The sequence below is a fragment of the Oryx dammah genome, unplaced genomic scaffold (genome assembly GCF_014754425.2).
Source record: "Oryx dammah isolate SB20612 unplaced genomic scaffold, SCBI_Odam_1.1 HiC_scaffold_26, whole genome shotgun sequence".
Classification (NCBI taxonomy): domain Eukaryota; kingdom Metazoa; phylum Chordata; class Mammalia; order Artiodactyla; family Bovidae; genus Oryx; species Oryx dammah.
In genome coordinates, this window is record NW_024070210.1 from 57,192,188 (window position 1) to 57,218,323 (window position 26,136).

General features: G+C 51.9%; 1 protein-coding gene across 4 annotated transcripts in view; it reads right to left on the bottom strand.

Moving 5' to 3' along the window:
* Positions 1-264: 264 nt before the first annotated feature.
* Positions 265-26,136, bottom strand: part of RBPMS2 (RNA binding protein, mRNA processing factor 2) — a 41,309-nt gene continuing 15,437 nt past the window's right edge. For 2 of the 4 annotated variants that reach the window (XM_040226727.1, XM_040226729.1), the window contains exons 2-8: positions 25,216-25,293; positions 24,609-24,647; positions 23,815-23,877; positions 23,352-23,502; positions 22,725-22,873; positions 5,521-5,594; positions 265-3,196 (exon numbers count right to left, since the gene is read on the bottom strand). In XM_040226727.1, the coding sequence (XP_040082661.1) occupies positions 3,190-3,196; positions 5,521-5,594; positions 22,725-22,873; positions 23,352-23,502; positions 23,815-23,877; positions 24,609-24,647; positions 25,216-25,293 (561 nt within the window). In that variant the 3' untranslated portion in view covers positions 265-3,189. Of the gene's footprint in view, positions 3,197-5,520; positions 5,595-14,591; positions 15,757-16,009; positions 16,080-22,724; positions 22,874-23,351; positions 23,503-23,814; positions 23,878-24,608; positions 24,648-25,215; positions 25,294-26,136 lie in introns of those variants that run through there. The other 2 variants (XM_040226728.1, XM_040226730.1) reach the window with 1 other exon arrangement.

A 26,136-nucleotide genomic window follows, 5' to 3' on the forward strand; every position in this document is an offset into this window, starting at 1 on the left:
GAATGCAGGAGTGTAGAAGAATTCACATCAGCTTCTTTATTAAGAACAAAGACAATTCACGTGCCACTTTTTCAAGGTGGAAATAGAGACTGGGGCACTGAAAAATGCAATAAAAAAAGAAAGGTTTGGAAAGGCCCAAGGAAGAAGATCAGGATACCAAGAGGCACATTTTTCTCCTGTTCCCTCCCAATGCATGCATGCACGTTCAGTCACTCAGTCATGTCCGACTCTTTGTGACCCCATGGACTATAGCCTGCAAGGCTGCTCTGACCATGGGATCCTCCAGGCAAGAATACTGGAGTGGGTTGCCATGCCCTCCTCCAGGGGGTCTTCCTGACCCAGGGATCCAACCAGCATCTCTCTGCACTGGCAGTTGGATTCTTTTACCACTGAGCCAACTAGGAAGCCTCCCCCATGTCCCCATTCCCTCCCAGGGTTATGCCAGAATCACCTTTGAAAGTCGCAGAAGGTTATAAACCGACATTGCTCTTTGTGGCTCCGTTTCTCACCTAACACACAAGGGAGCAGGCTCTTGAAGGCTTTTGCCTGCACTCCAGACTTTTCGGTTTCCAAGTGACCACGTGTAGCTGGGTGAGCAACAAAGGGGCAAGAGATCACGTACAAGGTGCAACCAGAGGTCGAGGGAAAGCCGCTGGGACTCAGGGCTCATCTCAGCACGTTCTGGAACCACACGGGGTGTGTTGGGAGATCAGCCTATTGTCACCTATTCAGTAAGTGCTTCTATCCACTCCAAGAGTCAGGACCCAGGGAAGAGAGGGCAGGCTGGCTTTCAGAAGCAGCCAGAGATTTGTGAGGAACCCTGCCCCTTGGCTCCCAGGCCAGGAAATGCCTGGCGGAAGGCGAGGCAGTTGAAAGCTCTCGGACGAGAGCCAGCCAGCAAGGGGCAGGGCTGCCCAGGGTGTGGGGTTCCGGGCCCAGGGAGAACATTATTTTAGACCCACAGGAAAAATAAAAGTCATGGTTCCCACCAACTGCCCAGCCCCTGGAATTGGGAATCACTAGCCACCCCCAGGCGTGTGAACACTTCCACCTCTCCCGCCCCACAGAGATGGCTCTATCCAGAGAGGAAGATGAGCCCCCAGCACACACTCTTCCAGCACAGTCTCCATTCACAGGGCTTGCTTTTGCCTCTGGAGAAAAAATTTAGGAAAAAAAAAAAAAAATCTTTTCAGTAAGTTTCCTGGTGACCCAGTGGTTAAGAATCTGCCTTGCAATGCAGAGGACACAGGTTTGGTCCCTGATAAAGGAACTAAGCCCGCGTGCCATGTGCCAGAATGAAGATCCTGCATGCCACAACTAAGACCCACTGCCGCCAAATAAAGAAACAAACATACTCCTTCAAACGACCTTTTCTTCCCACCCACCCCCACGGGCCACAGTCTCTCTCCAAGCTCGGCTTCAGCCCCTCACACTAGGAATTATACCCCAGTGGGAGCATGGACACCAGCAGCCACCACGCAGTAGGAGAGAGGAAGGCGGGAGAGAGTCGTCGGCCATCTGGAGTTCCACGGGGATGGGGAGAAGGTGGGGAGAGGTCTGTGGAAGGCCAGCCTTCAGGGAAACCAGCTGAGGGGGGCGTGTGAGGTGGAGAAGGGCAGCCAGGGTGGGAGCCCAGGCCCGCCAAGGACCGGTCCTGGGTCCCGGGCCCGGTGCCCATTCTCTGATCCTCCGCATTGTTCAGCTACTTCCTCCCTGGAAGTAGTAAGCAAGCAGAGGGGGCCACGGGGGTTGTATGGTGGGGAGTGAATGGAGCAGGATGGAGTGTCCTCTGGGGGAGGGGACCTCTGGTCCATTCCCACGACCAGCTGCCCTTCCGGCTGCCCTGGAGCTTTGTGGGAAAAGGTCTTGGAAGTGTTGGGGACAGTGTGTGTGTGTGTGTGTGTGTGTGTTTTCATTTTTGTCTGACTGCCTTGCTTGGCTGCAGTCACAGGACAAAGCCCTTTGAGAAAGTCGCCAGTCTACATTCCCACTGGGCTGTGTCCAGAGAGAGGTGTAGGAGTCTGCCTCGGCGCCTGAGAGAAGAACCCTGGATGCTGAGGTCCAACTCCCTGGGGGAGTCTTGGCGTCTCCTGAGTCCACATTGGCTGACTTCCTGGGTTTATAAGGATGCTTCTGGAACCTTCTACTAAGCTCCCAGCATCCTAGTAGAGCTGTTACTAGGTGGATGTTGGAAAGGGAGTGGGAACTGGACATGGAGAGTGAAGTCAACCATTCCCACAGCATCTCTGTAAGAAGCCCAGAATCCTTCACAACCACTTAGATCTTAGTGCCAAGTGGCTTGCCAAGAGATTATGTGACAGGCCAGTGCTCTGCCTTCAGGCAAGACTCCTTAAAGCACAGACTAGCAGTCCACAGGCCAAGTCCAGCCTGCAGACACATGCCTTGTTTGGTAAACACAGCACTTAAAAAGATTTCGAGAAAATATTGGGAGATGTCGCACCAAAACCTCCATTTCTGAAAAGCCCGCAGGTGTGACTAACATTGTTGCCACGTCCTCCCAAGATGGCCATTCCTCCTGATCCCGTGATAAAACTGAAACCCCTTAGCCTAGGAGCTGTATCAGGAAGAGACCTGCAACACGGGTGCACACATCCACGGAAACACATCTGAGAGAGCCAGCCTCACACTGAAAACCAAGGTCACCTCTGCAGAGGTAGGAAGGGGACCAGAAATGGAGGAGATGGAACCAAGTTTATCTGTAAAGTTTCACTCTTGTACAAGGAGATTAAAACCTTACAAGACTTGAGTGTAATTAAAATTAATAAGAAACCAAAATGCCTCAGCTAAATACCTCAGCTATGACCTCAATTTACCTTCCCAGTTCATCTCAGATTACTCTCTTCCACTCAGTCTCCTGAGCACACCCTCTTTCTGCTGGTGTATCACTTCTCTCTTCTTCATACGCACAATGCCTTTCTCCTCCCCCACCCCTCTTCCTCAAAGCCCGCTCTAGTCCATCCTTCAAGGCGGTAATCTTTCAATAATTTAACTTGTGCACACTCTAAACAAAAATTTAAATTATATACTCCACAATAAGGCTGGTTTGGGGGACTTTCCTGGTGGTCCATTGGCTAGGATTCCACCCTCTCAAGGCAGTGGGCCTGGGTTTGACCCCTGGTCACAGAAGTAGATCCCACATGCTGCAACTAAAGATTCTGCATGCTGCAACTAAGACCTGGTGCCAAATAAATAACTAAATATTAAACAAAAATAAAGCTGGTTGGGACTTCCCTGGTGGCACAGTGGATGAGAATCTGCCTGTCAGTGCAGGGGACACGGGTTCAATTCCTGGTCCAGGAAGATTCCACTTGCTGCAGAGCAACTAAGCCCATATGGCACAACTACTGGGCCCACGTGCTCAAGAGTCTGTGCCACAGCTATTGAGCCTGTGCTTTAGAGACTGGGAGCAGCGGCTACTGAAGCCTGAGCGCCCTAGAACCCATGCTTCTCAACAAGAGAAGCCCCAGCAATGAGAAGCGCACACAGTGCAGCTAGAGAGTAGCCCCCTAGCTTGCTGCAGCCAGAGAAAGCCAAGCACAGCAACAAAGACTCAGCGCAGCCAGAGAGAAATAAAGACATACCCCCCTAAAGATAAATAAAGCTGTTTTTTAAAAATCATGTATTCTCTTAAAATTTTTAAATAAGAAAAAAAAAATGTTTTCCAACCAGCTTTAAATAGTAGCAAAGGATGTGATTTCTGGTATCTTGGAAATATTGACATTTAAAAATAAAACTTAAATGCATCCAGTAGAATCACAGTGATTTTATATCCATCATCAATCATTTGCAAAATACATAAGCAAACTCTTCTTTAACAGAGGAAAATTTATATCACTGCTTTTTCTCTTTGAACACATATTTTCTTTCCTCTTCCCCCTTTATAATGCTGTCCTAATAGAATATATAGTTTATGCTTGAAAATCTCTTATTGATCATCAAACTGTACTTCTCTACATAAACATATATATATTAATTAAAACAATAATGAATAAGCAAATTGTAGTATTACATCCAATGGTATATTTTTTAGTCATAAAAAGAGTTCACTCTTTTTCTCACTCATGTACTGATACATGCTACAAACATTATGCTAATTGGATGAATCTCAAAAACATTAAGTGTAAGAAACCAAGCACAAAGGGTCACATTATTATACAATTCAATCCATAGGAAATGTTCAGGAGAGAGAAATGCACAGAGTCAGAGCACAGATTATTGCCAGCAGCTGAGCAGAAGGGACAGGGTGACTGTTTAATGGGTGTGAGGTTTTTCTTTGGAGTGAGGGACACCCTTTGGAACAAGACAGAGGTAGTGATTGCATAATATTGTGGATATACTAAATGCCATTGAATTGTTCATTTTAAAATGGTTACTTTCATGGACTTCCCTGGCAGTCCAGTGGCAAAGACTCCACCTTCCAATGCAGGGGGCCTGGGTTCCATCCCTGCTCAAACTAGGGTCCTACCTGTTGTGAGGTGCAGCCAAAAATTAAAAATATAAAAAATAAAATGGTTACTTTTAGTTATGTGAATTTTACCTCAATAAATTATGTTTTAGAAGCTTAAAAAATTAATGTATCCATTTCCTATGTTTGGTGTCCATAAGTCGAGTCCAAAGTCTTCTTCTGGACTGACTTATCATTCACTGTCAAAACAACATATATATGCAAATGCTGATGAGAAGTTATTAAATATTAGAAGTAAAATTTTATAGGAAATACATCTCATATTGAGATCGATGTATACAAGCTGGAATGGAGAAGGAACTAGCAACCCACTCCAGTATTCTTGCCTGGAGAATCCCAGGGACAGAGGAGCCTGGTGGGCTGCCGTCTATGGGGTCACACAGAGTCAGACATGACTGAAGTGACTTAGCAGCAGCAGCAGCAGCATATAAGCTGGAATGAGGCAGTGATCCACACCAATTTTATTTCCACATTTCATTTTTATAGATGCTAATGCCGAGAGTCATATTCACATAGATAAGGGTGCAAGAGTGGGAAGTTCTGCCAGAGCCCCTCAACACCACCTTATCATCCAGCAGGTGACAACTGAATTTGTTTCACTTTCTTCAACTGTTGAAAGCAAAATATTGCAAAATCTTTGATTTGCAAAAGGATTTATTGCCCAGTCATTTTGAGTCATTCACTTTCTCAATACTGAAATCAGTCTTGTTTTTATATTTTTACCCACACTGCAGCACATGAAACTTCCCTGATCAAGGATCAGACTTGCACCCCTCTGCAGTAGTAGCACAGAGTCTTAACCACTGGACCACCAGGGAAGTCCTGAAATCACTCTTTTAAACTGTTTCTTTATTTGGAACCCCAGAGAATTTTACATGCCAAGGCAACATACCAAAATAAGATTTAGGATGGGTGGGAGATAAGTCCTTTATATAGTCCAGGCTGAGTTATCCTGTAGGAACAAGTAACCTCAAAATCTCAGTTCCTTAAACCAACAAAGGTTCTCTTCTCCTCCACCCCAACCCCCAACTCACGATACATGTCCATCGCAGGCCAGCTGGAGGTTCTGATTCGTGCCATCCTCACTCAGGCATCCAGACTCCACCATCTGAAATGTCATCGGTCACCATGGCAGAGAGAAGGCAAGAAGAAGAATCACACACTGACTCTTAAATGCTTCCACCCAGAAAAGACTCCCTTTTGCTCCTGTTTCACTGGCCAAAGCAAGTCACATGGCAATCCCTAACTTCTAAAAGGTGGGGAAGGATCTGGAAGGAGGAGAACAGGGAAAGCGGGTGAATGGCACCAGTGATCATCAGACCTTTCTTCTGTGAAGTGGGAGTCAAGCCATCGTGAAAAGGAAGTGAGGAGAGGCATTCTCAAGTGTGGAACAGTACTTCTGCACGGTGTTTTCTGGAGATGGATCCCCTTCAACAAAACCCTGCCACCTACCCTTAGAAAAGGCTTTCTGTATCTCTAGGGGTACAGATGCCCAAGCTTGAAGACCACTGCTGCCCTAGCAAAGCTCCCCTACCTTTTAGGTGCAGGGACCTCTCCCTTAGCTCCTTCTGTTCTGGACTAGCCATTTGGAAGCTTCTAGGAATGAGTTACATTTGATCCATGTGTATCATGTTTTCCTAACAAGCTGTAGTCTTTCAGGATGGGAATGATATCTTCAAGTTTTTATATCCCTTAGGTTACCTAGCAAGGATGCTCAGAAAATACGAGTTCTGCTTGTTGGTTGAATTGGTCACTTTCTCTGTATACAGCTTCCATCTTCTCATCTGTGAAACTAGAATTGCAAGGCTTGCCCTTATGATTACAATTAAGATGACAGGAAATCTCTGTCCACTCTCCTTTATTTAACAAGGATCAGCCTCTTGACACTGCACATCTGAAAAGCTGTATGTGATGATGAGCCACTGAGGGCTCTTGAGAAGCTCTAGGGAAAGCAGGTTTGGGCAGATCAATTTGACATCAGTGATTGATGGGTGGTTGAGGTACATGGGAAACAGTTTGGGTCAGGGGCTAAAGGCGAGAGGTCCAGGTAGAACGTTTCCCCAGTGATACAGAGGTGAGGCGATAGCACCCACTGGGAGGTGAGGCAGGGAATGGCGAGCTACACTGCATCCTCAGGAACGATGCCTTCCTGAACACCCACATCTGGATTCAAGACAGATCTGCAACCTTGGCAGAAATCCTCACTCGTGGCCCAAACCAATTGTTTCCTGCACCCTGCCTCTGCCCCCTGGTGGCCTCTGGAGACATTGCAGATAGAGTCTCAAAACAAAGCTGAATGCTTCTAGTTCCCCACAGGGAGATTCGAGATTGAAGTGGTACAGGGAAAGATGACCCAAGTTGCTTCTGTATTAAAAAAAAGAAAAAATGGAACAAGGGACGGATGGGAAGGGGCCTCAGATACCTGGGTAACTGAGAACTTGGGGGCAGTTCACAAAATGAAAACCAGAAGCAACCTTCGATTTGCCAACCGACAGCATATGGACCTTGGTTTAGCCTGCACAACAGTTTTAAATGTTGAATAGTTGCCAACATCCAGAATCATGAATTTTCACATTAAAATCCTAATATCCAGTTTCTCTTGAAAAATCAAAACATCAGGTCACATGGGGCCTCCACCCGGCTGACCAGCTGACCGGAGCTGAGGAGAAGCCCAGGCCCCTTTCAGTGCAGTGAGTTCTCCTGCCGCCCAGTCACCCAGGCTGCCTCCCCCAGTCCCACCACCCCTGGCTGAGAGCTTACGACTCCTAAGGCGGGCACATCATGATGGAGAACAAGGTCAAAACATATCAGGACAGAAGCCAACCAGTCACCCAGTGCTTGATTTGCCTTCTGAACATCCCCACCAAGCATTGTCCAGCAAGCATAGGCTTGAAGACCTTCAGGGACAAAAAAAGCCATTGCCCTTATGGCAGCTCACAGCACCTTCAGATCGCTCCGACTGCTTTCACGGCGTGGGGACCCCCGTCAAGTGTGCATTCCCATGAGGACACATGTCCAGAGAGAAGAGACTTGCCTGCTATGTGTCCCAGAAGGGAAGGAACCAGTTAGCAGGCTTGTGTTATGTACCACCAGGTGCCCTAGACTATGCTGGTGAGTGAGGATGGCATGACCTACGCCTTAAAGAAACAGCCCGTCTGGGCAGGGACCAGCAAAGTCCACATAGATGAGATCAATGCTTGGTAGTGCTGATAAGACTGACATCTGGGTCAAGTGCATTGAAAGTGCTCAGTTGCATCTGACTCTTTGTGACCCCATGGACTACAGTCTGCCAGGTTCTTCCGTCCATGGAAATTTCCAGGCAAGAATACTGGAGTGGGTTGCCATTTACTTCTCCGAATTTTGCTTATATGGCTAATTGCTTATATGGGTCTTGCCAATGACAAAATAACAAAGCTTGGTAAGTTCATCCATGCCCTGTGAACTTTGTACACTGAAGGGGAACCATCCAAATAAGAGCTCCCAGGGAGGTCTAGCCTGGCCACTCCAGAGGGTGAAAAGTCAAATATGTAAGCTCTGAAGATACCAACTGTGGTTTTTAAACTCTTTTGTCACTCCTGGCTTATTACTTTGGACATATTGGGATTTCAATCAGTGAGATGGAAAAGGATGCAGGTAACTGACTGGATTGTCTATGAAACAGTGAGTCAGGACACCTGAGTTTTATGTTCGTTCTGCATAACTAAATGCACTTGGGCACATCTCTTTGCCTCTGATGGCTGAGGCATCTCCGTTTGTGAACTAAGTCAGGGTGAATCCAGTTTCTCGGGACCTCATATTCACTTTCTACCTGACTGGCTTCCTATAACATAAACTAGGTACCAATGGAGTAGGGGCTCCATACATGTCTGCAACTGACTACCAGCTCTGCCTCTGAGAGCACTGGCCAGAAAAGAGGCTCCCAGGCAGCCCAGAGCAAATGGACCCTGAATTTTTTTCCCAGGCAGAGTTCCTCCTGGAAGACCAAAGGTAAAAAGTATCTGTGAGGCATGTGAGTATTTTTGACCACAAGAGGGCACCCCAGCCTCACTCCACGCACCCAGCACCTGGATAAAGACAGGCCAACAGTGTAGTCTCCAGTGAGCATAAGTCTTCCCTTGGGTATGGCTGGGGCCAAGACAAGATGCCTGACATGCAGACCCAGGTGGACACAGGACAAGGGAGCAGTGAAGACTGCAGGGGTGGCAGGACCCGCAAGGGGCCAGAGAGAGGGACTTGCTCGGGACATAGAGTGCCTAGACCTGGAGTGAGGGCTCACCAAGGCCCCCACCCCCTTGAGGACGAATGCCATACTCAGTTTCATAGGGAAAAACCTCTCCCTGTGAGCATCTCAGAGTCTGCACATGTCTTGACTTGAGCGCACAGTGAAGAAGCAGCAAGAAGTCAGACTGGAATGAGTCTTGAATGCCTGACTCTGGCCATCTACCCATAGGCTCTAGAGGACCAGGAAAGAAAGCTCTTTGAAATCATGAAAGTGTATTTTGGCATGATTCATCTGGTGGCTGTAAACAGAAAGAGCTTATATATATATATGTCTCCATGCAATAAGCAAGACATATTTGGGAGTATGGTCTTTGGGGGAAATCCTAGTGATGACCACTGCTCTTTGTTCCCCTTTTATGGTGCTTCTGCCTCCATCTCTTCTGAGCTCGTTTCCAGGAGATATACTCTGTTGGTTCCAGGAAGAAGAACCCAGGGCTAGAGAAGCAGGCACATTTGAGACACCTCTGCGGTGAGAGCCCACCTTCACCAGAGGACGGAATCTGAGTGTCTTGCTCTGGAAGCCAAGAGGGGTGACCTTGGGGTGGAAAATGGGGCATTCCCTCCAAGCCCACCTCTCAAGTCTCCTATGTAGCTGTTCTGAGAAGCCAAGCACAGAACCACACCACTACAGGCTCACAGGAGGGTCTGTACTCATGCAGGGAGGAAGCAACGGGGCAGCATGGGGGCAGGAGTGGGCACCAGCCATCTGGAACCACTGACTCCTAATCTTCCCCTTCCTGGTTACCCCTCATTTCAGTTCCTCCACAGATCAGGCCCTCAGACCCCAGGCTGGACCTTGAGAACAGTGAGTGTACCTCATCCTCCACCTCAGCCCCAAACACAGGCTCTAGAGAGCAGATGCTCAGGGGATTTATTTGCCCAAGGGAAGGATGAATGGGTGGAGGCACGATACTTCCCCAGGGATGATAAGAACCCCAGAGTTCAGTGCCTCACCGTGGCACTTACTGCCAAATGTGACTTTAACACCTCTCCAAACTTGAACTTCCTATTCATGAAATGGAGATAGCTGTTCCCTAGACTACATCCCAAAGACAAGAGGATTCATGGCGAAGCCTGTGAACTTCGGTCCCCTTATCCTCATGTGGTTACATTATTGAAAACAACAAACTCAAGTACTTCATCATTAGTAAGAACTCCTTCAGGCAGTGCTGAGGATACAGTCACTCAGACCCTAATGAGAAACTCAGACACAGGTGGTTGATATTGACACATGAGTAATCCTGCTCTGGCCAAACTAGGAAACAAGTCCACTTTAAGAGATTTCTGAGGATGAGCTGGGAGATTGGGATTGACATATATACCCTACCACGTATAAAATAGATAGGTAGTGAGAACCGCCTGTAGAGCCCGGGGAACTCTACTCAAAGCTCTGTGGTGACCTAAATGGGAAGGAAATCCAAAAAAGAGGGGAGAGATATATATATAGCTGATTCACTTTGCTGAATAGCAGAAACTAAAGCAACACAACATTGTAAAGCAACCACACTCCCATGAAAATTAATTTAAAAAGAGCTTTGCTCACCCTTATCCAGTCAACCTTTTTTCCCTGCCACACACCCTAATGGTTGTAGCCTTTGCTTTTCTCTTGTTGGTTGATTTCTTAGCCAGGTTACTAGAGAGGCTTGGGGAATGGCTGGCCCTTCTAACTGCTCAAGTAGGGCTTCTCTGGTCCCCATGACGCCCCTCCAGAGTCCCCCAGGAGTGCTGGCCTTCATGGGGTCCCTATGACCCAGAAACCCCCAGAATCATTTAACTGTGAATGGTAACACCAGAAAACCAGGGTCTTGAGCCTTCTGCCTGCTGTTGGACCTTCTTAACTTTGGTTTCCATAAGTGCAAAAAAATAGGTAATAGTGCCTTGCTTGCTTATCTCATAGGGCTTCTGAGAATCACCAGAGACAGCATATGCAAACATGTTTTATAAACTATAAAGCTGTATATGAATGTATTACTATTACTTTCTGCTGCTGCTGCTGCTGTTGTCAGAGCTCTGAAATCCTACATGATTTGATCAAAAGGCTAAAGTCAGATCCAAAGGTGCGTAAGTGCCAACAGCTAGCTCTGGGCACTTGTAGATGGTTTCCACGGCTCCTGGGTCCCTGCCCTCTCCTTCCTCCACCTCTCCTCCCAGCAGGGGAAGGGTTAAACACCTTTTGAGGATTTAATACACTGTTAGAAAAATAACCAAGGAGAGTATAAATTAGCATCAACTCAATTTCATTTCTGGTTAGGGATGAAAGAAAGAGGAACCTGTGTTCTTTGAAGATGACTGCAGTGAATATGTATGGACTACCTCCCCTGGAAGAAACCCGTTTCTGCACTTTCATTGACTCCCACAGCAGCCCTCTGAGAAAAGGGCACAGATTTGCAAAGAAATAAGACATTCAGAGAGGAAAAATGGGCTCTCATGGAACTATACAGCCATTCTTTAGTTCTTAGACTCCTCCTACTGAGTTGAGTTGCATTTTCTCTACCGTGCACAGAGGTGCAGAGACACAGTCTTGGTTCTTGCATGCCCAGATGGGTCTTGCAGACCCAATGACTCTGTCCTCCAAGTTAAAAAGCCAGAGACTGCACAGGGCTAGACTGAAGCTAGATTAGTCACTGGGGCCCCTCTTTTTGCCCCCTGATCAGGGAGCAGCACGCAGGAATCCAGGGAGAGGTCAGGAGTGTGGCAGGTAGGAGACACGAGCTCTAATGCTGATTGAAACTGCAGAGGCCGCCAAGCCCACGGCCATCCTGTGCCTGCTGCCCCTCTGCCTGGGGGTTAGAGAGCATGTGTGTGGTTCTGGAACAGCCATGCGGGGCAACAGACTGGGAATCAGGAGACACGGGTGGAGCACACCTTGGCCACTATCTTCCTGACCTTAGAGCAAATTTCGTCACCTCTCTGTGCTTCGATTTCCTCATCTGTAAAATGGGAGAGGGGACTGGATCAGAGTCTCCATGCTGAATTCTGATGGGGAAGAGCCCTTCTGATGGTCTGCTCTAAGGTCAAGACAAAAATGGCCCAAGGGCACCTGACCTCACTCACTGACTTCCTTCAGAACCCTACTGGGTCTCCCGCTCACTCACTCAGCCCAATCAGAAGCCAGAGGGTGAGGGGGGCCTGTGGATGTTGTCCACGCTGCCCAGAGGGTGTGGGTGGGCTGTGTGACAAAGCGAGGAGATCCAGGGCAAACAGGAGCTCAGGCCCCTCTCTGGTCAGCTCTGGGAACACTGCTGGGGCAGTGCCCAGCCTCTCTCCTTAGAAGGGTGCACTCTCAGCTCCTACGGCCCCTCTTCTTTCCTGAGGGAGCACTTCAGGGAGGAGGGCTCACTGTCCCGGAGGCGGCCTGCCCCAGTGGAGGCCCTGTGGATGGACAGAGGCGGGAGAGGATGCAGCCAGGTAGAGAGGTTTTTGCTCTCTCCTCCTGACACTATGCGGTAAAGTCTTTGCTCCCTTCCAGGGTCCCCTTCTGGCACTCTCCCTAAATCCTGCCCTGAAAGCTTTGCCCTGTTTCTCAGGGATATCTGTGTTCTGTCAGGGAGCTCCTGGAGATCAAAAAGCCTGGATTCCGGACCTCTGCAAATGAGGCAACGCAGGCATGACAGGCGGAGCAGAGGGAAGGGGTGAGGGTGACAGCCTGAGCCCTCCATTTACCTGCACGGACTCCCCTGGAAGCTCAGTGTCAGGGCTTGGGAACCTGCTCACTTGTGAAGGCTCCAAGAGAAGCCACATCCTTAAAAACACTGGCCAGGTAGCAGCACCCAATGACCCAGTTGGGGTGACGAGCCTTGCTCCCAGCCCAGGAAGTACAGAGCTGGCTTCAGGCCAAGGCCTCGACACGCATCCACTTGACGCCAGCCTCGTCCATGTGAAGCAGTATGGGAGGCATTTCGCTTATGAAGGCAGCCTCCTCTGCCACGGGGGAGACTTCAGTGCTGATGCGAAGGGACCTCCGAGTAAAAAAGGCCAGGTTATTCCAAGGCCTAAAATCCTTCCAGAAAGGAAAGAAGTATTTCAAGTAATCAGATCAGCTGGAAAGGAAGAAGGTGCTTTCTAAATGGGGAGTCAGGACCTGGCCACTGCTGACCTCAGCTTACTGTGTCCTTGTCTAGAAGCCCTGACACCTCCACGCTAGGTCCAAACACGACTGTCCACTGAGGCCTCTCTGCAAAGGCCTCACCCTGAAAAAGGCCCCCGTCCAGCTGGAGAGCCCCTCCTGGGATGGCCTCAGGGCCTCCCTCTTCCTCCTGTCAGACGCAGGCCCTGCTCAGTAAAGCGTGAAGTAGGCCCCCCAGGGAAGCTGCAGGAACAGGGGCCTTTAAATTATGAAGCAGCTTTCTTAGCCCCTCTCAGAAAGGCCCAGGTGCCCCATCTAAATAATTCACTACCTCAGGAAGACCCGGTGGCTCCTGCACAGCTGAAGTAGGTCAGGCATCGGTCTGGCCCCGGGTGGGGGCTGTGGGCCTCTGTGCCGCTTCCCCAACCAGCACTAGGAGGGGCGCCAGGCTGGGAAGGCCTTGCTTGCTTGGCAAGTGCAGAGCGGGTCCAAACACTGTAGAGGGGTCCAGGCAAGAGAAGCGTCAAGCCCCCTGAACACAGCCACCAACCCCCTCTCCTCCCAGAGCCTCCCTCTAGAGCCCAGACAACCCACTCACCAGCCACCCAGTTTCTTAGAGAGCCAGGGCCTGGCCAGGCTCCTCCTCCCTCACAGCAGCTGGGGAGCAGCCTCCCGTCACATGCAGGTACCAGCTGGGCCTGCACATGTCACCCGAGAGCCTTTCACAGCAGACAGACTCATCAGCAGGACACCTTAGATACAGGCAGCTCAGTGCAGGCCTGGGATTCAAGAGAGCGGGTGAGGCAGGAGTGGAGAGGGACACCAGGGGCACCTTGGTGACCAGGTGAGCTGGCCAGGGCTGGCCACAGCCACTGCAGCTTCGCTTGAGCAAGGCTGGAAGGAAGCCCAGCAGGAGGGGGGCTCTGGGGCCTCCTCTCCTGCCCTCCCCTTCTAAGCTCAGCCTCGAGTCAGGCTGGGAAGGGTTCAGGGGTGGAGAGAAGGGCCAGGGGATGAGGACAGGAGGTAGAGACGTTAAAGACAAACAGCCATCAGGGCAGTGCTCCCACCCTCCAGAAGGAAAGAACTTCAAACCACCATTTCACAGATGAGGAAACGGAGGCCCCGAACTGCAAAAGGGAAGAATCAGGGTCAGCTGCTGGCATCCTGACAGGATCCAGTGCAGCCTGGGGCCTAAGCACCTCACCATTTCCCTGATCTCTGTACCCGCACCCAGCAAGAACCAGCTCAGGAATGGAGCTGCAGCTGGGGCCTGCAGGGTGGGCGGGCTTAACCCTTCCAGGCCCAACTCCCCAGTTCTCTGCTTGTCTAGCACAGGGACGAGACACACACCGAGGACACTCCCACAGGAGCCCAGCCTCTGAAACTACCGTCCTCCTCTACGCAAGGGCTGAAAAGGCCATGGAGTTAGGCCAGCCAGAAGACACCATTGGAAACAACGAAGGTCCCATCCGGGTGCTTAACCTGGGTGCAGGGAGTCTCTGCCCCCATCCTCACACAAGAAAGCAAAGAATGAATTAAACACAGGCTGGGCTGATAGACAGGCCCCTGCTGCATGACCCCTGGCGGGTCACTTCCTTGGCAGACTCAAGTCACACACAAGAGGGCATGAGGGAGAGGCCACATGAACTGAGGCCCAGGCATGCCTTGCCTCCTCCCCCTTGAGTCCCCAGCACCTGTCCTCTGGCTGCGCCCAGCAATGGCCGTCTACAACTCAAGGAAGCACAGGTCGGAGAGCAGTTACTTTGGATGATTTCTTTTTATTTTGCGTTTCATATATTATCCGGTTTCACATTCTCACAGGATCAGCAATTACAACAGCCACCTCGTCTCCCAAGTCTGAAAACGGCAAGACGGCCACGGCCGTGGCCAAAGGCGAAGCACTGATGTGCTCACGAAACAAAAAATTGCACAATTTTTCCTTCATTTTTCTTAAAGTAATGGCTGACGCTAAGGCTCACTGCTGGAGAACGGAAACCCTTTTCTTCTTCATGCCTCAAACGAAAACGTTAAACTTATCTGACAAGGCGGACAAGGTCTCTTCAATAATTAATTGCACACACACACGAAAAAATCCTTTATGTTGCATAAATATTTTGTTACACGGGGTACAAAAATACTTTCACTTTTTTGGTTGGTTTCAAAGTTTGGAAAGAATGAGGAGCCATGGCAGGGGTGGGGTGCGCCGGGGAGAGGTAAGCGAAAAGGGTAGAGAAAGGATTTTCTTAATGGTTGTTGGCCCATCTGAGGAGGAGGAAACAGAGGACCCCGATTTGAAATGACCAGGAAAATGCTCTGTCTTGGCTGGGTGGTCCTTCCTGTTCAGCCTGGAAGTGAGTGGGGTGGTGGGGGCGGAGGGGTGCCAGCCGCCGGGTGGAACTGGCTGTGGGGGCTTGGTCCTCACTGAAGCGGGGTGGGTGCAGGGCAGGGGTGTGGGGAGAGGGGCCTGGAATGATGAGCTGTTAGTGGCCAGGCCTTGTTGCCATGGTGACACAATGTGAGAACAAACTGTACACTCACATATACACAAGTTTAAGTGTCTTAATTCATGCCAGAAAACATGCAAAATTAAACGCCTCGTGTCTCTGAGGTGGGGCTACGGAAGCAGATTTGGACTGGAGGTTGGGCCTTGCTCAGTCCCCAGGGAAGCCTCCCCACTGGGCCTGGGGGTCCCAGCAAGAAGACCCCTGAATCTGGCCATGAGGCCTTGGAGTGGGGCTGTGGGGCAGGACAGGGCTGAAGAGGAAGAGAGGAAGGAAAACAGTCCACTGAGTCAGGCTTAAAATTCACAGTCTTTGGAGGGCAGCAGCAGCAGCAGCTCTGCAGGGCCACCTGGGGGCAGGGGGGGCGCTAAGGGCGGCTTCCTCCCCCATGGGTCGGGGGCCTCGAGCTGTGGTGACAAGACCTGGAGGGAGGGGAGAGAGAGGGGGCAGTGAACAGAGGTGGGAGACTGGAGCAGGACCCAGGCCCGCCCCCTTGCAAGGAGGCTGCCAGGTGGAGGGTAAGGGGTGGCAGGGTTGGGGGAGTGGGGAGAGCCAGCCAGAGTGCCCCCGGTGCAAGCTCAGGTCGGGTGAGCACCATAGAGCCCCGGAGCCGTGGCCCTGCAGGAGGCTGGGCTCTGGGAGGCTCTCTGTCCTGGTCTCAGAGCCCGCACTTACTGAAGAACTAACAGAACTGCCGATATTTCCATCCTGGCTGGGTGGTATCAGAGGAAGGGTACCAGCGCACCTGTAAGAGAAGCCAAGGTTAGGAGCTAGCTGAGTAGTGCCTTCGCTCAACGGGGGAGCCCGAGGAACATGGCCTTCCGTGCCCCGTCTGCGTCCTGGTGCTGTCTCTGAGGGCGGAGGCAGGCCAGTTACTCACCGCTGGGGTTCAGCTTCCTCATCCCCAAAATGGGAGAGTGCCTTCTGACCTGCCTCTTCTACAGGACGAGGTTCAAAGGAGAGGATGGTTACACAGCTGTTCACGCTCCTCCACTGAGTCTGGCAGTAGTGGGAGGAGGCCTGGCAGCCAGTGGCGGGGTGGCGGGCGTGCAGGCCCCAGTCTGCCCATCCCCCTTAACCAGGAGAGTGTGGGACTGCTAACATCAAGGAAGGGACCTAACATTTTCCCTCAACTTCTTTGAGCCTCAGCGTCCTCACAGCTCCAGAACAGACATGATTAAGTCACAGGGTGCGACAGCAGAGGAAGCCTGGTGTGTTGCAGTCCATGTGGTTGCAAAGAGTCGGATGCCACTGAGCAACTGAACAACAAAGTCACAAGGTGTCCACATGGATCAGGTAAGACAGAACATAAAAACTCCTTAGAAACCAAAGTCCACGTGGTCTCCAAGGGGTAGGACTCCCAGATGTTAGTCCCGTCCTTATGGGAGTCAAGGAAGTCAGTCGTGACCCAGCTGGTGCTTCCATACCCATCCACCGCTCCTCCTGTCCCCTCCATTATTACTGTTGCTTAGCCGCTCAGTTGTGTCCAACTCTTGTGACCCCATGGACTACCCCACCAGGACCCTCTGTCTACGGGATTTCCCAGGCAAGAATACTGGAGTGGGTTGCCATTTTCTTTTCTAGGGGATCTTCCACATCCAGGAACTGAACCCATATCTCCTGCACCAGCAGGCGAGTTCTTTACCACTGTGCCACCAGGGAAGCCCATTCCCCTCCATTACAAGACTCCTAACTTTAGGGATTTGTACCCTACCAGCTGAGCCTGCCAGAAGGGGCCTGGCAGTGACCTCAACTCTGGACTTGCCAAAAGGCCCCACAGAGCAGTGGTCCCAAAGCGGGATTCCCAGAGACAGGCCAGGAAATGACACGCACTCCCTTCTCCAAGGGCCGGGAGTCTGGAGCATGAGCTGTGCTGGAGGCCAAGCCAACATTGGGGGAGGCTGCCTGCCCCAGTCACAGACAGCACGTGTGCCCCTGGCTGCCAGGGAGGGTGGGGGCAGGGCACCACAGGGCCCCAAGTCAGGGGTGGGGGGCGGAGAGCTCAGAGAATGGAGCCAGGCTTCTCTTAGGAAAGAGAGGGAGGGCTCAGGAGAGCCCTCGATGAGGCAACCGAGTGGCAGCTGGGCACAGAGACAACCCTAGCAAAACCGCACAGTCGGACCCAGCGCCTGCTCGGCTGCCAGGAGCCCCTGCCGCCGCAAGCAGAGAAGACATCAAGCAACGCCAGGCTACCTGGCGGCCGAGAACTTGCTCCTGTGGCCTCTCAGAATTCCAGGTGCTGTTCGCTACAGCTCAGGGGCCACCCCGTGCTCAGCAGGACGTTGGCGCTGGTTGCTCTGCAGTGCCAGGACACTCAGCACTTGGCACATCTGGGTCCCGGGCCACCTGCCCAAGGCTGGAAGGACACTCTGGGCTCTGAGGATGGGGCACCGCTGTTGTCACACGGCTGACCCCGACCTACCAGGATCACCTGGATTAGGACCCACACCACATGGGCAGGGTCAAGAGCCTCGTGGAGGCATCCAGCCTCAGGGGCCACCTTATTTTCTCTCATGTCTTTTAAACATCTGGAAGCACTTCGCTCCCTTCCTGGCTGACAGCTGAGTGGGAGGAAGCCTCTCCTCCCCTTTGCTGAGCTGTGGGCTGCCCTCCCAGCTGGAAGCCCAGCTGGACACCAGAGCTAATTCCCAAAGAGAGGGGCGACAAGGAAACCATCACCGCTGCCACGGGACGAGTCTGCAGCCAGTCCAGCTCGGGGAAGCCCTAGTGGGCCCAGACCACTGCCCTTCACCCAGCCTCCGGCTGGAGCAGCCCCTCATCAAGGAAGTGCAGGGCAGGCTGGGTGCCCCGCTGGGCTGGAGCAGGGAGAGCAGTCAGATGAGAGTGGGAGGGACCCTGGAGGCCTCCACCCCAGCCTCCTCCCCCAGCGGCTGCTGAGGGGCCCCTGCAGCAAGCCTGCCTCATCCGGCCCAGCCCTAGGTTGTCTCTGCTCTAGGTGCTGCGCCCCGCCCTCCAGAGCCTGAGGCAGCCGCCGCCTCCTTGGGGAGGAAGGAGAGGAAAGCCCTCATTTCTGAGCTCGGGATGGTCGTGCCACTGAAGTGGACAGACTGTCCTTGAAGCACTGTGCTTCTACTTTCCTCAGATGCCTGGGAGAGGCTGGTGGTCCAGGTCCCTTAAGAAGCACAGTCCCTTCCAACCCTAGCTCAGGCTCAGGGGTCAAGGCCAGCTCAGCAGGGAGCGAGCGGCCGGTCCCCTCTCAGGGCCTCCAGTCATTCACAGGGCAGGCTTGGGAGGCCTAAGTGGCCATCCCACAGAGACAGCTACGTGCATCCAGAACGCCTACAGCTCCAAGAGGAGCAGCAACCAAACAAAGGAATTGGGGGCACACACTCAGTACCCCCTCAACCTGGGACTGATGGAGAAGATACACCGAAAGGTGGGCTAATGGATGAATCCTCATGAGAAGAAACAGGAACAGCCAACAGACACAGGAGCCTCACTCATCACAAAGTCCAATTTTGGGACTTCCCTGGTGGTCCAGTGGTTAAGACTCCAAGCTCCCGCTGCAGGGGGCATGGGTCCGATTCGCGCTTTGAGAGCTAAGATCCCGCATGCCATGTGGTGCAGCCAAATTCAACAGTACCCCGTCTTACTTAACCCAGACTGACAAGTCTACATTTTGACCTTGTGATAGTTCTAGGAAATTTATGATAAGGAAAACAAGCAGGACAGGTGCCCAGAGAGGTGTGAACAAGGGCGTCCATGGCAGCACAGCCTATCAGGGCAAAAAAAACGTGTAAACAGCCTCAGCCTCAGTTACTTGCCATCTACAGGGAGCTAGACACACTTATGCAGGCAGGACAGCCAGAATGTAGAATGTAGATTATGCTTACTGACATGGAAGCATGTCCCGACACCTTAGTTCTAAAATGATTAAACATGTAATTTGTGTGAAAGGTTCATACCCATGGATTTACTTATACTCCTGTGTCCAGCCACCTACGATGTCTAAGGACTAAAAGTGCTGATATTCTGGGAAGCAGCTAAGGGAAAAGAGAAAAAGCCCTATCTATTTCTCCTCATGAATGCAGACCTCTAACAGCTTAATGCTTAGGCACTCGGCACATGCCAGATGCTGTTCTTAAGAGATTTCCACACACTAACTTCACTTAATCCTCAGAAAAGCCCTCTGAAGTTGATGCTATTATCATCTCCATTATACAGATAAGAAAAGAGAGGCAGGGGGGTTTGTCTAACTCATCAGTAAGTGGCTGAGCCAGTGTAAGGCGGGGTGGGGAGAAGGGCCACAGTGAAAGATCCATATCCTCAGGTTGAAATGGAAAAAGAGGTCCAGGTTGGGAGGGCCCTGGTGTGCATGGGGACATGCAGAACCCTGCTTCTAGGCCAACATCTTAATGTGCCCTACGCTAGTGTGCACCTGCCACCCATACCCTCTGAAAGGAGATGTTTCTATCAAGATGATCAGAAGGTCCAACAAGACAGCCTCATTCATGCCAATACAGATTCAGGCCTGAACCATCTAGCTCATCCCCTTTCTTTCTGCAGGTCTTGTCCTCACAACTACACGAGGACCGAGTTCAGTTTCGCTCAGGCTGAGCTACTGGCAAAGGGCATGAGGTCAGGAAGTACATGCTAGGGTACAGAATGGAAGGACCAGTGTTCATCCCCTTTTGTCTACTGGCTACTGCTGCCTCTCCAAGTCACCTCCTTACCCCTAGGGACAGAAAAACGCAGGCTACTGATCCTCTGAGTTCAGAATAACCTCCTTAGTGTCCACTTCCTTCATGCAGGCATTTGCAACCTCCACCTCTGGGGCAGCACTGTCAGGGGGCAGGGAGGGGGCTCTTGGAAGTTAAAGAGAAAGTGCTACTACTTAGAAAATGCTTTTAGGGACTTCCCTGGCGGTCCAGGGGTTAAGAATCTGCCTCCCAATGCAGGGGACACAGGTTCAATCCCTGACTGGGGAACTAAGATCTGACATGCTGTGGGGCAACTAAGCCCGCAAGCCACAAACCACGGACCCAGCCCATGGGCTCTGGAGACCTGGTGCACCTCAACATAGACCCAATGCAGCCAGGAAGGGAGGAAGGGAGACAGGAAGGAAGGAAGAAAATGCTTTCGGCCTTTCACTGCATTTGGTCCTAACAGTGTGTTTTACTGTCAAGGACACGGCTGTCCAGAGAACTCAGGTAGCGGGCCTGAACTAGTCACCACCCGATCCAGTCACTTATCGTCAGGCTGCCTCCTGAAAAAAGCCACCATCCTTTGAGGTGGCCTTCACCCCATTCCCAGAGAGGCCAAGGTGACAGGAGCTCAGGCACAAAGAGTCCTCCAGCCTCAGAGGTGACCTGGGGGGAATTAGACAATAATGATATTACATGTGTGCTTAGTTGCTCAGTCATGTCCAGCTCTTTGTCACCCCATGGACTGTGGCCCACCAGGTTCCTCTCTTCATGGAATTCTCTAGGCAAGAATACTGGAGTGGGTAGCCATTCCCTTCTCCAGAGGATCTTCCTGACCCGGGGATCGAACCAAGGTCTCCTGCGTTGCAGGCAGATTCTTTACCACCTGAGCCACCAGAAATGTTAAATAATAACCATCAGCACTCCCTCTATGCTTACAGGCCACCAACCGTCCTATAAAGGAGCTAAGACTACCATCATTTCACAAAGCAATGGAGACACAGGCCAAAAAACTACACAAGGTCACACAGGTGTGGAAAGAGAGGGCTTAGACGGAGGTGGCCACAGGGCAAGGGGAAGGAGGGAGGGAGGAGGCTGGAAAGGCAGACAGGAGGTGAGCACACAGTCCTGCTGTACAGAAGCTTAGGAATGGGGAGCAGCACGCTACTGCTATCCAGCCGGGGCACCACCCTGAAAAGGGCAGCCATGTCGCTCCTGAATAATCCGACATCCTGACTGTCCTGGCTCCCAGACTCTGCCTCGTGTGGTCATGGCCTAGCATCTCAGAGCAGATAGGGGCAGGAGCTCCCACCCAAACTGGTCCTGCCCTCTCGTTTTACAGATGAGGACCACATGGAGGCCCAGAGGTGAAGTCACCTGCCGAAGATCAGGTGGCCAACTAGTGGCAAAGCTGGGATCAGAGGTCTCGTGGAGCCCCTGCAGTTAACCACCCCCCTGAACCCCACTGCTTGGTGGGGAGCACCATCCACCTTCTGCACTCCACCAGGTCAGAGAGGACTGACTTCACTCACGGCTCTGTGCCCACCACAGTGCTGGTCTGCGGTCAATCCCCAAACAGTGCCCAGGAGAGGAAGAGCCTTGCCACCTCCCTGCCTAGATCAATTTTCCAGTGTCAGTGGTACACAGCTGGGGAGACTGCCAAGTGCAACCACGTGTCTGCTCTCATTCAACCCAAGCAGCCGTGGCCAGGGGACTCTTTGAAGGGTTGAGCAGCCAGGGAATCTGAGCCCTCCACCTTGGGGCTGGGTGAACCCTTCAAAGGCCTGGGATGGTACACACACTTGGCCTTCCCGTGAGCAGACCCCCAGATCCTCCCACCTCAGCTTCCAGTTCCTGCAAACCCTCCGTCCTGGCTTCTCGCATCCGTGGACTGCTCGTCTCCCTCCACTACGCTGGTCAAGTGACCTGTGTTCCCCACCTCTCAACAGCCAAGCTGCTCTTCCTGAGCCTCAGCTAGCTCATTTAGCTGATGAGAGGCCCAGGTGCGCTTGCCACTCACCCCAGCCCTCCTGTGCTGCCTGGTGGTGCCCAGTCACTGTGGCACCGAGGCATGGCTGAGAGCTGACCATCTGGCATGGTACCCGGCGTGGCACTGGGCAAGCATAGAGCCCTCCCAGCCCAGCTGTACCCCCCACCCCACCCCCAGAAGCGCTGGCTGCATCTTCTGCCCAGCCTGGAGAGTTTCCAGGCTCGGTGAACACAAGAGCAAACAACCAATGGGCACCTCGGAGGTTCCAGGTGCAATTCTAGCCCCTCACATGTCTTAACATTTAATTCTCACAGCAACCTGAGGCAGATAATACTATTCTTATTTTTCCAGATGAGTAAGAAAAAACAAAAAAATCCAGACAAATCTTTCAGAGCTTTCTGGAGTTCATGAAGACAGGAGGAGGCAGAGGTAAGCAGTCTGGGCCTGGTGACCACACTCCATCACCACAGGCACAATGGGCACAGCCTGCCTGCAGGAGTCTAGTGGACCCACGGCGGCTCTCTCACACTCCTCGTTAGCAGCGTAGCCTGAACGTGGCCTCCCAGCTTATCCTCTCCTCCCCCCATCACATCCCAGACCCCAAAGGTACTGCCAAGCAAGAAGCAGTGCTGTGACAGCTCTGGGGAGCTGGGCGGGCCATGGCCAGGTGGGAATGGAGCCTGGCCAGCTCAGAGCCTTCCTTCTCCCCCATCCTGCTTGTCCCGTCCAGGCTTACCTGAGCATGCAGGGCGGCGGCAGCAGCGGTGGCGGCTGGGTAGGTGAACGCAGTATGTGAGATGGCTGGGGTCAGCTCTGTAGTGTACAGAGGGTAGGGGGCCCAGGCCTCTGGGGATGCAGGGATCAGAGCGGCCCCCATCAGGTCATCTGCAGCGGAGACAAGAGCCCCCATCATCAGAATGCTGGCTCCCCCTTGCACCACCCCATTCCAAGCAGAGAAGGGGACCCAACGCTATCGTTTAACATGAGGTCCCTTCTCAGCTCCCCCGAAGGACCCCAAGACTCTAGGAAAGAAACCATAGTAACTTGGCCAGGCTTGGCAAGCATCCTGTCTGCTTCAAGAAGCCCTAGGATGGACTCGTCTCAACCAAGAGGATCAGAGCGGGCTGCGAGGAAGCTGGGCAGAACCGACAGCTCAGGAGCTCAGGCTAAGGTGCAGCAAAGGCTGTGGGGGTGGAAGGAAGCCTGGGACCCGCGGGCATGAGTAACAGTGGGTGCAAGAAGCTCCTGGAAAAGGGGGCGAGCATCCACTCCCGCAGGGGTGCCTTCTGCATGCAACTTCATCCACAAGGGCCCCCAGCTCTGCCAGGTAGAAGGCAGCAGACGGCTGCTGAGTGCCACTCACAGGGGTCCCGTGCGATGAAGTGTGCTCCAAGGGTGGGGTGAGCATTGGTGGGATTTGGTGTAGCCATTAGCTTGTTCTTGGCCATCTTGGTGTTGGCTTTGGCAAACTCTAGCCTCAGGGTCTGCGGGTTCTCAGGATCAAAGCGAATACCCTGTGAGAAGAGGAGGAAGGGAGAGGCTTTACTCTGTGGGACCCAGACTGTCCACTGCATACCTCATGATCTATCTTGAAAGATTCAGCCACACAGAGGCCAAGACAGAGGACATGCTGGTTGGGCCTCGTAAGGAGTGGCATTTGGCACAGATGGTAAAGCCAGAGATTCTGCCCCAGGATGGCTGGGGAAGGTACGTCTGCTGGCCCTTTCCTTAGGTGTGGAGTGGAGAAGGTTTGCAGAAGACACAACAGAAACCCCACTGTCTAGAAGTCTGTGGGTTGGAGAAAGGCCTGTTCTCCATCTACTCACGTTCAATGCGTTCTTGGCTGCTTCTGCTCCTGCCCGGCTGTCAAAGATCACAAAACCAACAGGCTAGTAGGAAAAAGAAAGAATACCCTTGCATCTCTCCCAACACTCCATCTCCCCCTCAAGCATACAAAACAAATATATATATATATATATATATATATAATTTTTGTCCATAGCCTCCTGATGTTCAATAGGAAGAACAGTGAAAGGTTCTTGGACACCAAAACTCTCCCACCCAGGTACCACTTTCTGGGAAATGATGCCAATAGACCGTTATCCCACTGCATGAAACATCACCCACTCTTTTGCTGTTGTTGTTTAATGCATGCAGGTAATTAAGTGCTAGTGTTGTGCCCAGCAAGGAAGGAGACACTGATGTATCAAGGGCATGGGAAGGATCCAGGTTCAATCAAGGGGCAACAGGTTCAAAACTTTTCCAACTTCATTCTGCCAAGGTTCAGTCCAGACCACAAATGGTCCCTAAAGACTCTGGGCCCCAGAACTCCTGGCATTAGGAGCCAGGGCACAGCCACCACCTCCATGGTCCTCAGCCTCCAGCCCCACTATCATTTCTCAAGGGCCAGAGAGTGGGGACCAGGAGCTGACCGGCAAGGAGAGGGAACCTGTCTACTTTTTCATCCTTTTTACAAAGGAGGCTACTTTTTCATCAGCCCAGGACAGGACCAGGATGACAGGGGGCAGGTCTCAGCTGCTAGATGCTTCATGACCAGCTTAGGTCCAAGCTCAGCAGTCGGTCGGGGCTTGGAGGAAGAAAAATCTTGGAGAGAAAATACCTGTCTTGATGTGAGCTTGATCAGGGACCCTTCATACCCCTGCAAAGAGAGGTAATCAATAACAGGGAAGGTTAGGCACCTCTGTTGTACCCCAGCCACCCTGCAGCCCCACCTTTCCCCAGCTCACTCTCTTCTCCCCCCCAAAGATGACCCACCCAGATCTCCACCCCCCCACTGAGCGCCCTCAGCCCTCGAGTCCCACATCACATGGCCTCGCACGTGGGGTGGGCATCACGCGGCAGCATTCATCCTCTCAGGCAGGAATTCCCCTTTGCTCCATTAGCCTGTCATCTGGAAGCTCAGACCTCCCCTTTTTAAGTTTTCTTATCCGCAAATGGAAATGCCATGCTGAATCTCAAAGATTCCTTATATGGCAAAGTCTACTGAGGTTCTACCATCTCCACTTTACAGATGAGAAAACAGAGGCTCAGAGGGGCTCAGCAATTGACAAAAAGCCACACGTGAGTCAGCCGAACCGGGGCAGAGAGCCAGGTCTGAAATCATGGTTTCTAATAGTTCTCCTGCTGCCCAGCTCAGGTCTGGACTCATTCCTGATGCTTCTCCCCTATCCGAGGCTCTGCCCACGGGTGGCTGGGTCCAGACTCACTTTGAACGGCCTGAAGAGCAGGTAGAGTTCTCTGGGTTTAATATCCACAGGGAGCCCACTGACGAACAGTGTCCGGACCTGGGGAAGAGACCATGGTGGTGAGGACCAGGCTTACAGGAGAACAAGGATGATGATGCCTCCTCCTTCAGGAAACGAACTGGAATCCTTCCAGGGTTGAAGGAAGAATTCAGGATTTCCTGAGACTCCTTTAGAGGCTGAGGCAAATGAGCACCCAGTTTGACGGCATTTAACCTTTCAGAACAATTTCTGGACCCTCCCCTCTCTCTGTATTCATCCTGCAGGCATCACAACAAGCACAAGCGGAGCACCTTTGTGCAGACTGTCCACTGCCCAACATCCCCAAGGAGAGCCCTGTTTAACAAGAACACAGCCCAAGGACCCCTCTGAGGCTTGAAGAAAGCTATGGTCTCTGACCTCTAAGAAAAGCAAAGGTACAATCATACATATTTTTCAGAAGATGGGAAGAGAGGCTCTGTCTGGTTTGATAGGGAGGCAAAGAAGTAAACTCTACACTCTGGAGTGATTTCATCAGAGGGCCCAGCACTTTCATATCCATCTCTTCCTGCTTTCTAAGCCAAATGTAGGCTCTTCAGTGGCCGGGAATCTGTTGTGTTCTTGCTTCTCTGCCCAGCTCTCTGTAGGGTGCTGGTACTAAATGTTTACTGAATAATGAACTTAGGTAAGGAGTCAGAGATGGAACAATGATGCTGAGCTTTGAAGTATGAGTAGGATCTTGCCAGCTTCTAGTGAGGCAGAGGATGGTGTAAGTTTCAAGCCTTGCCCTCAACAAAGTTACAAGCTGTAGGTGAAGCTGGGTCTCAACACCAGGTGCCCATCTCGTGACTCAGATCTGGCAAACCTGACCTCCTGAACGGTGGGTGAAGTCCAGGAGAGGACTGG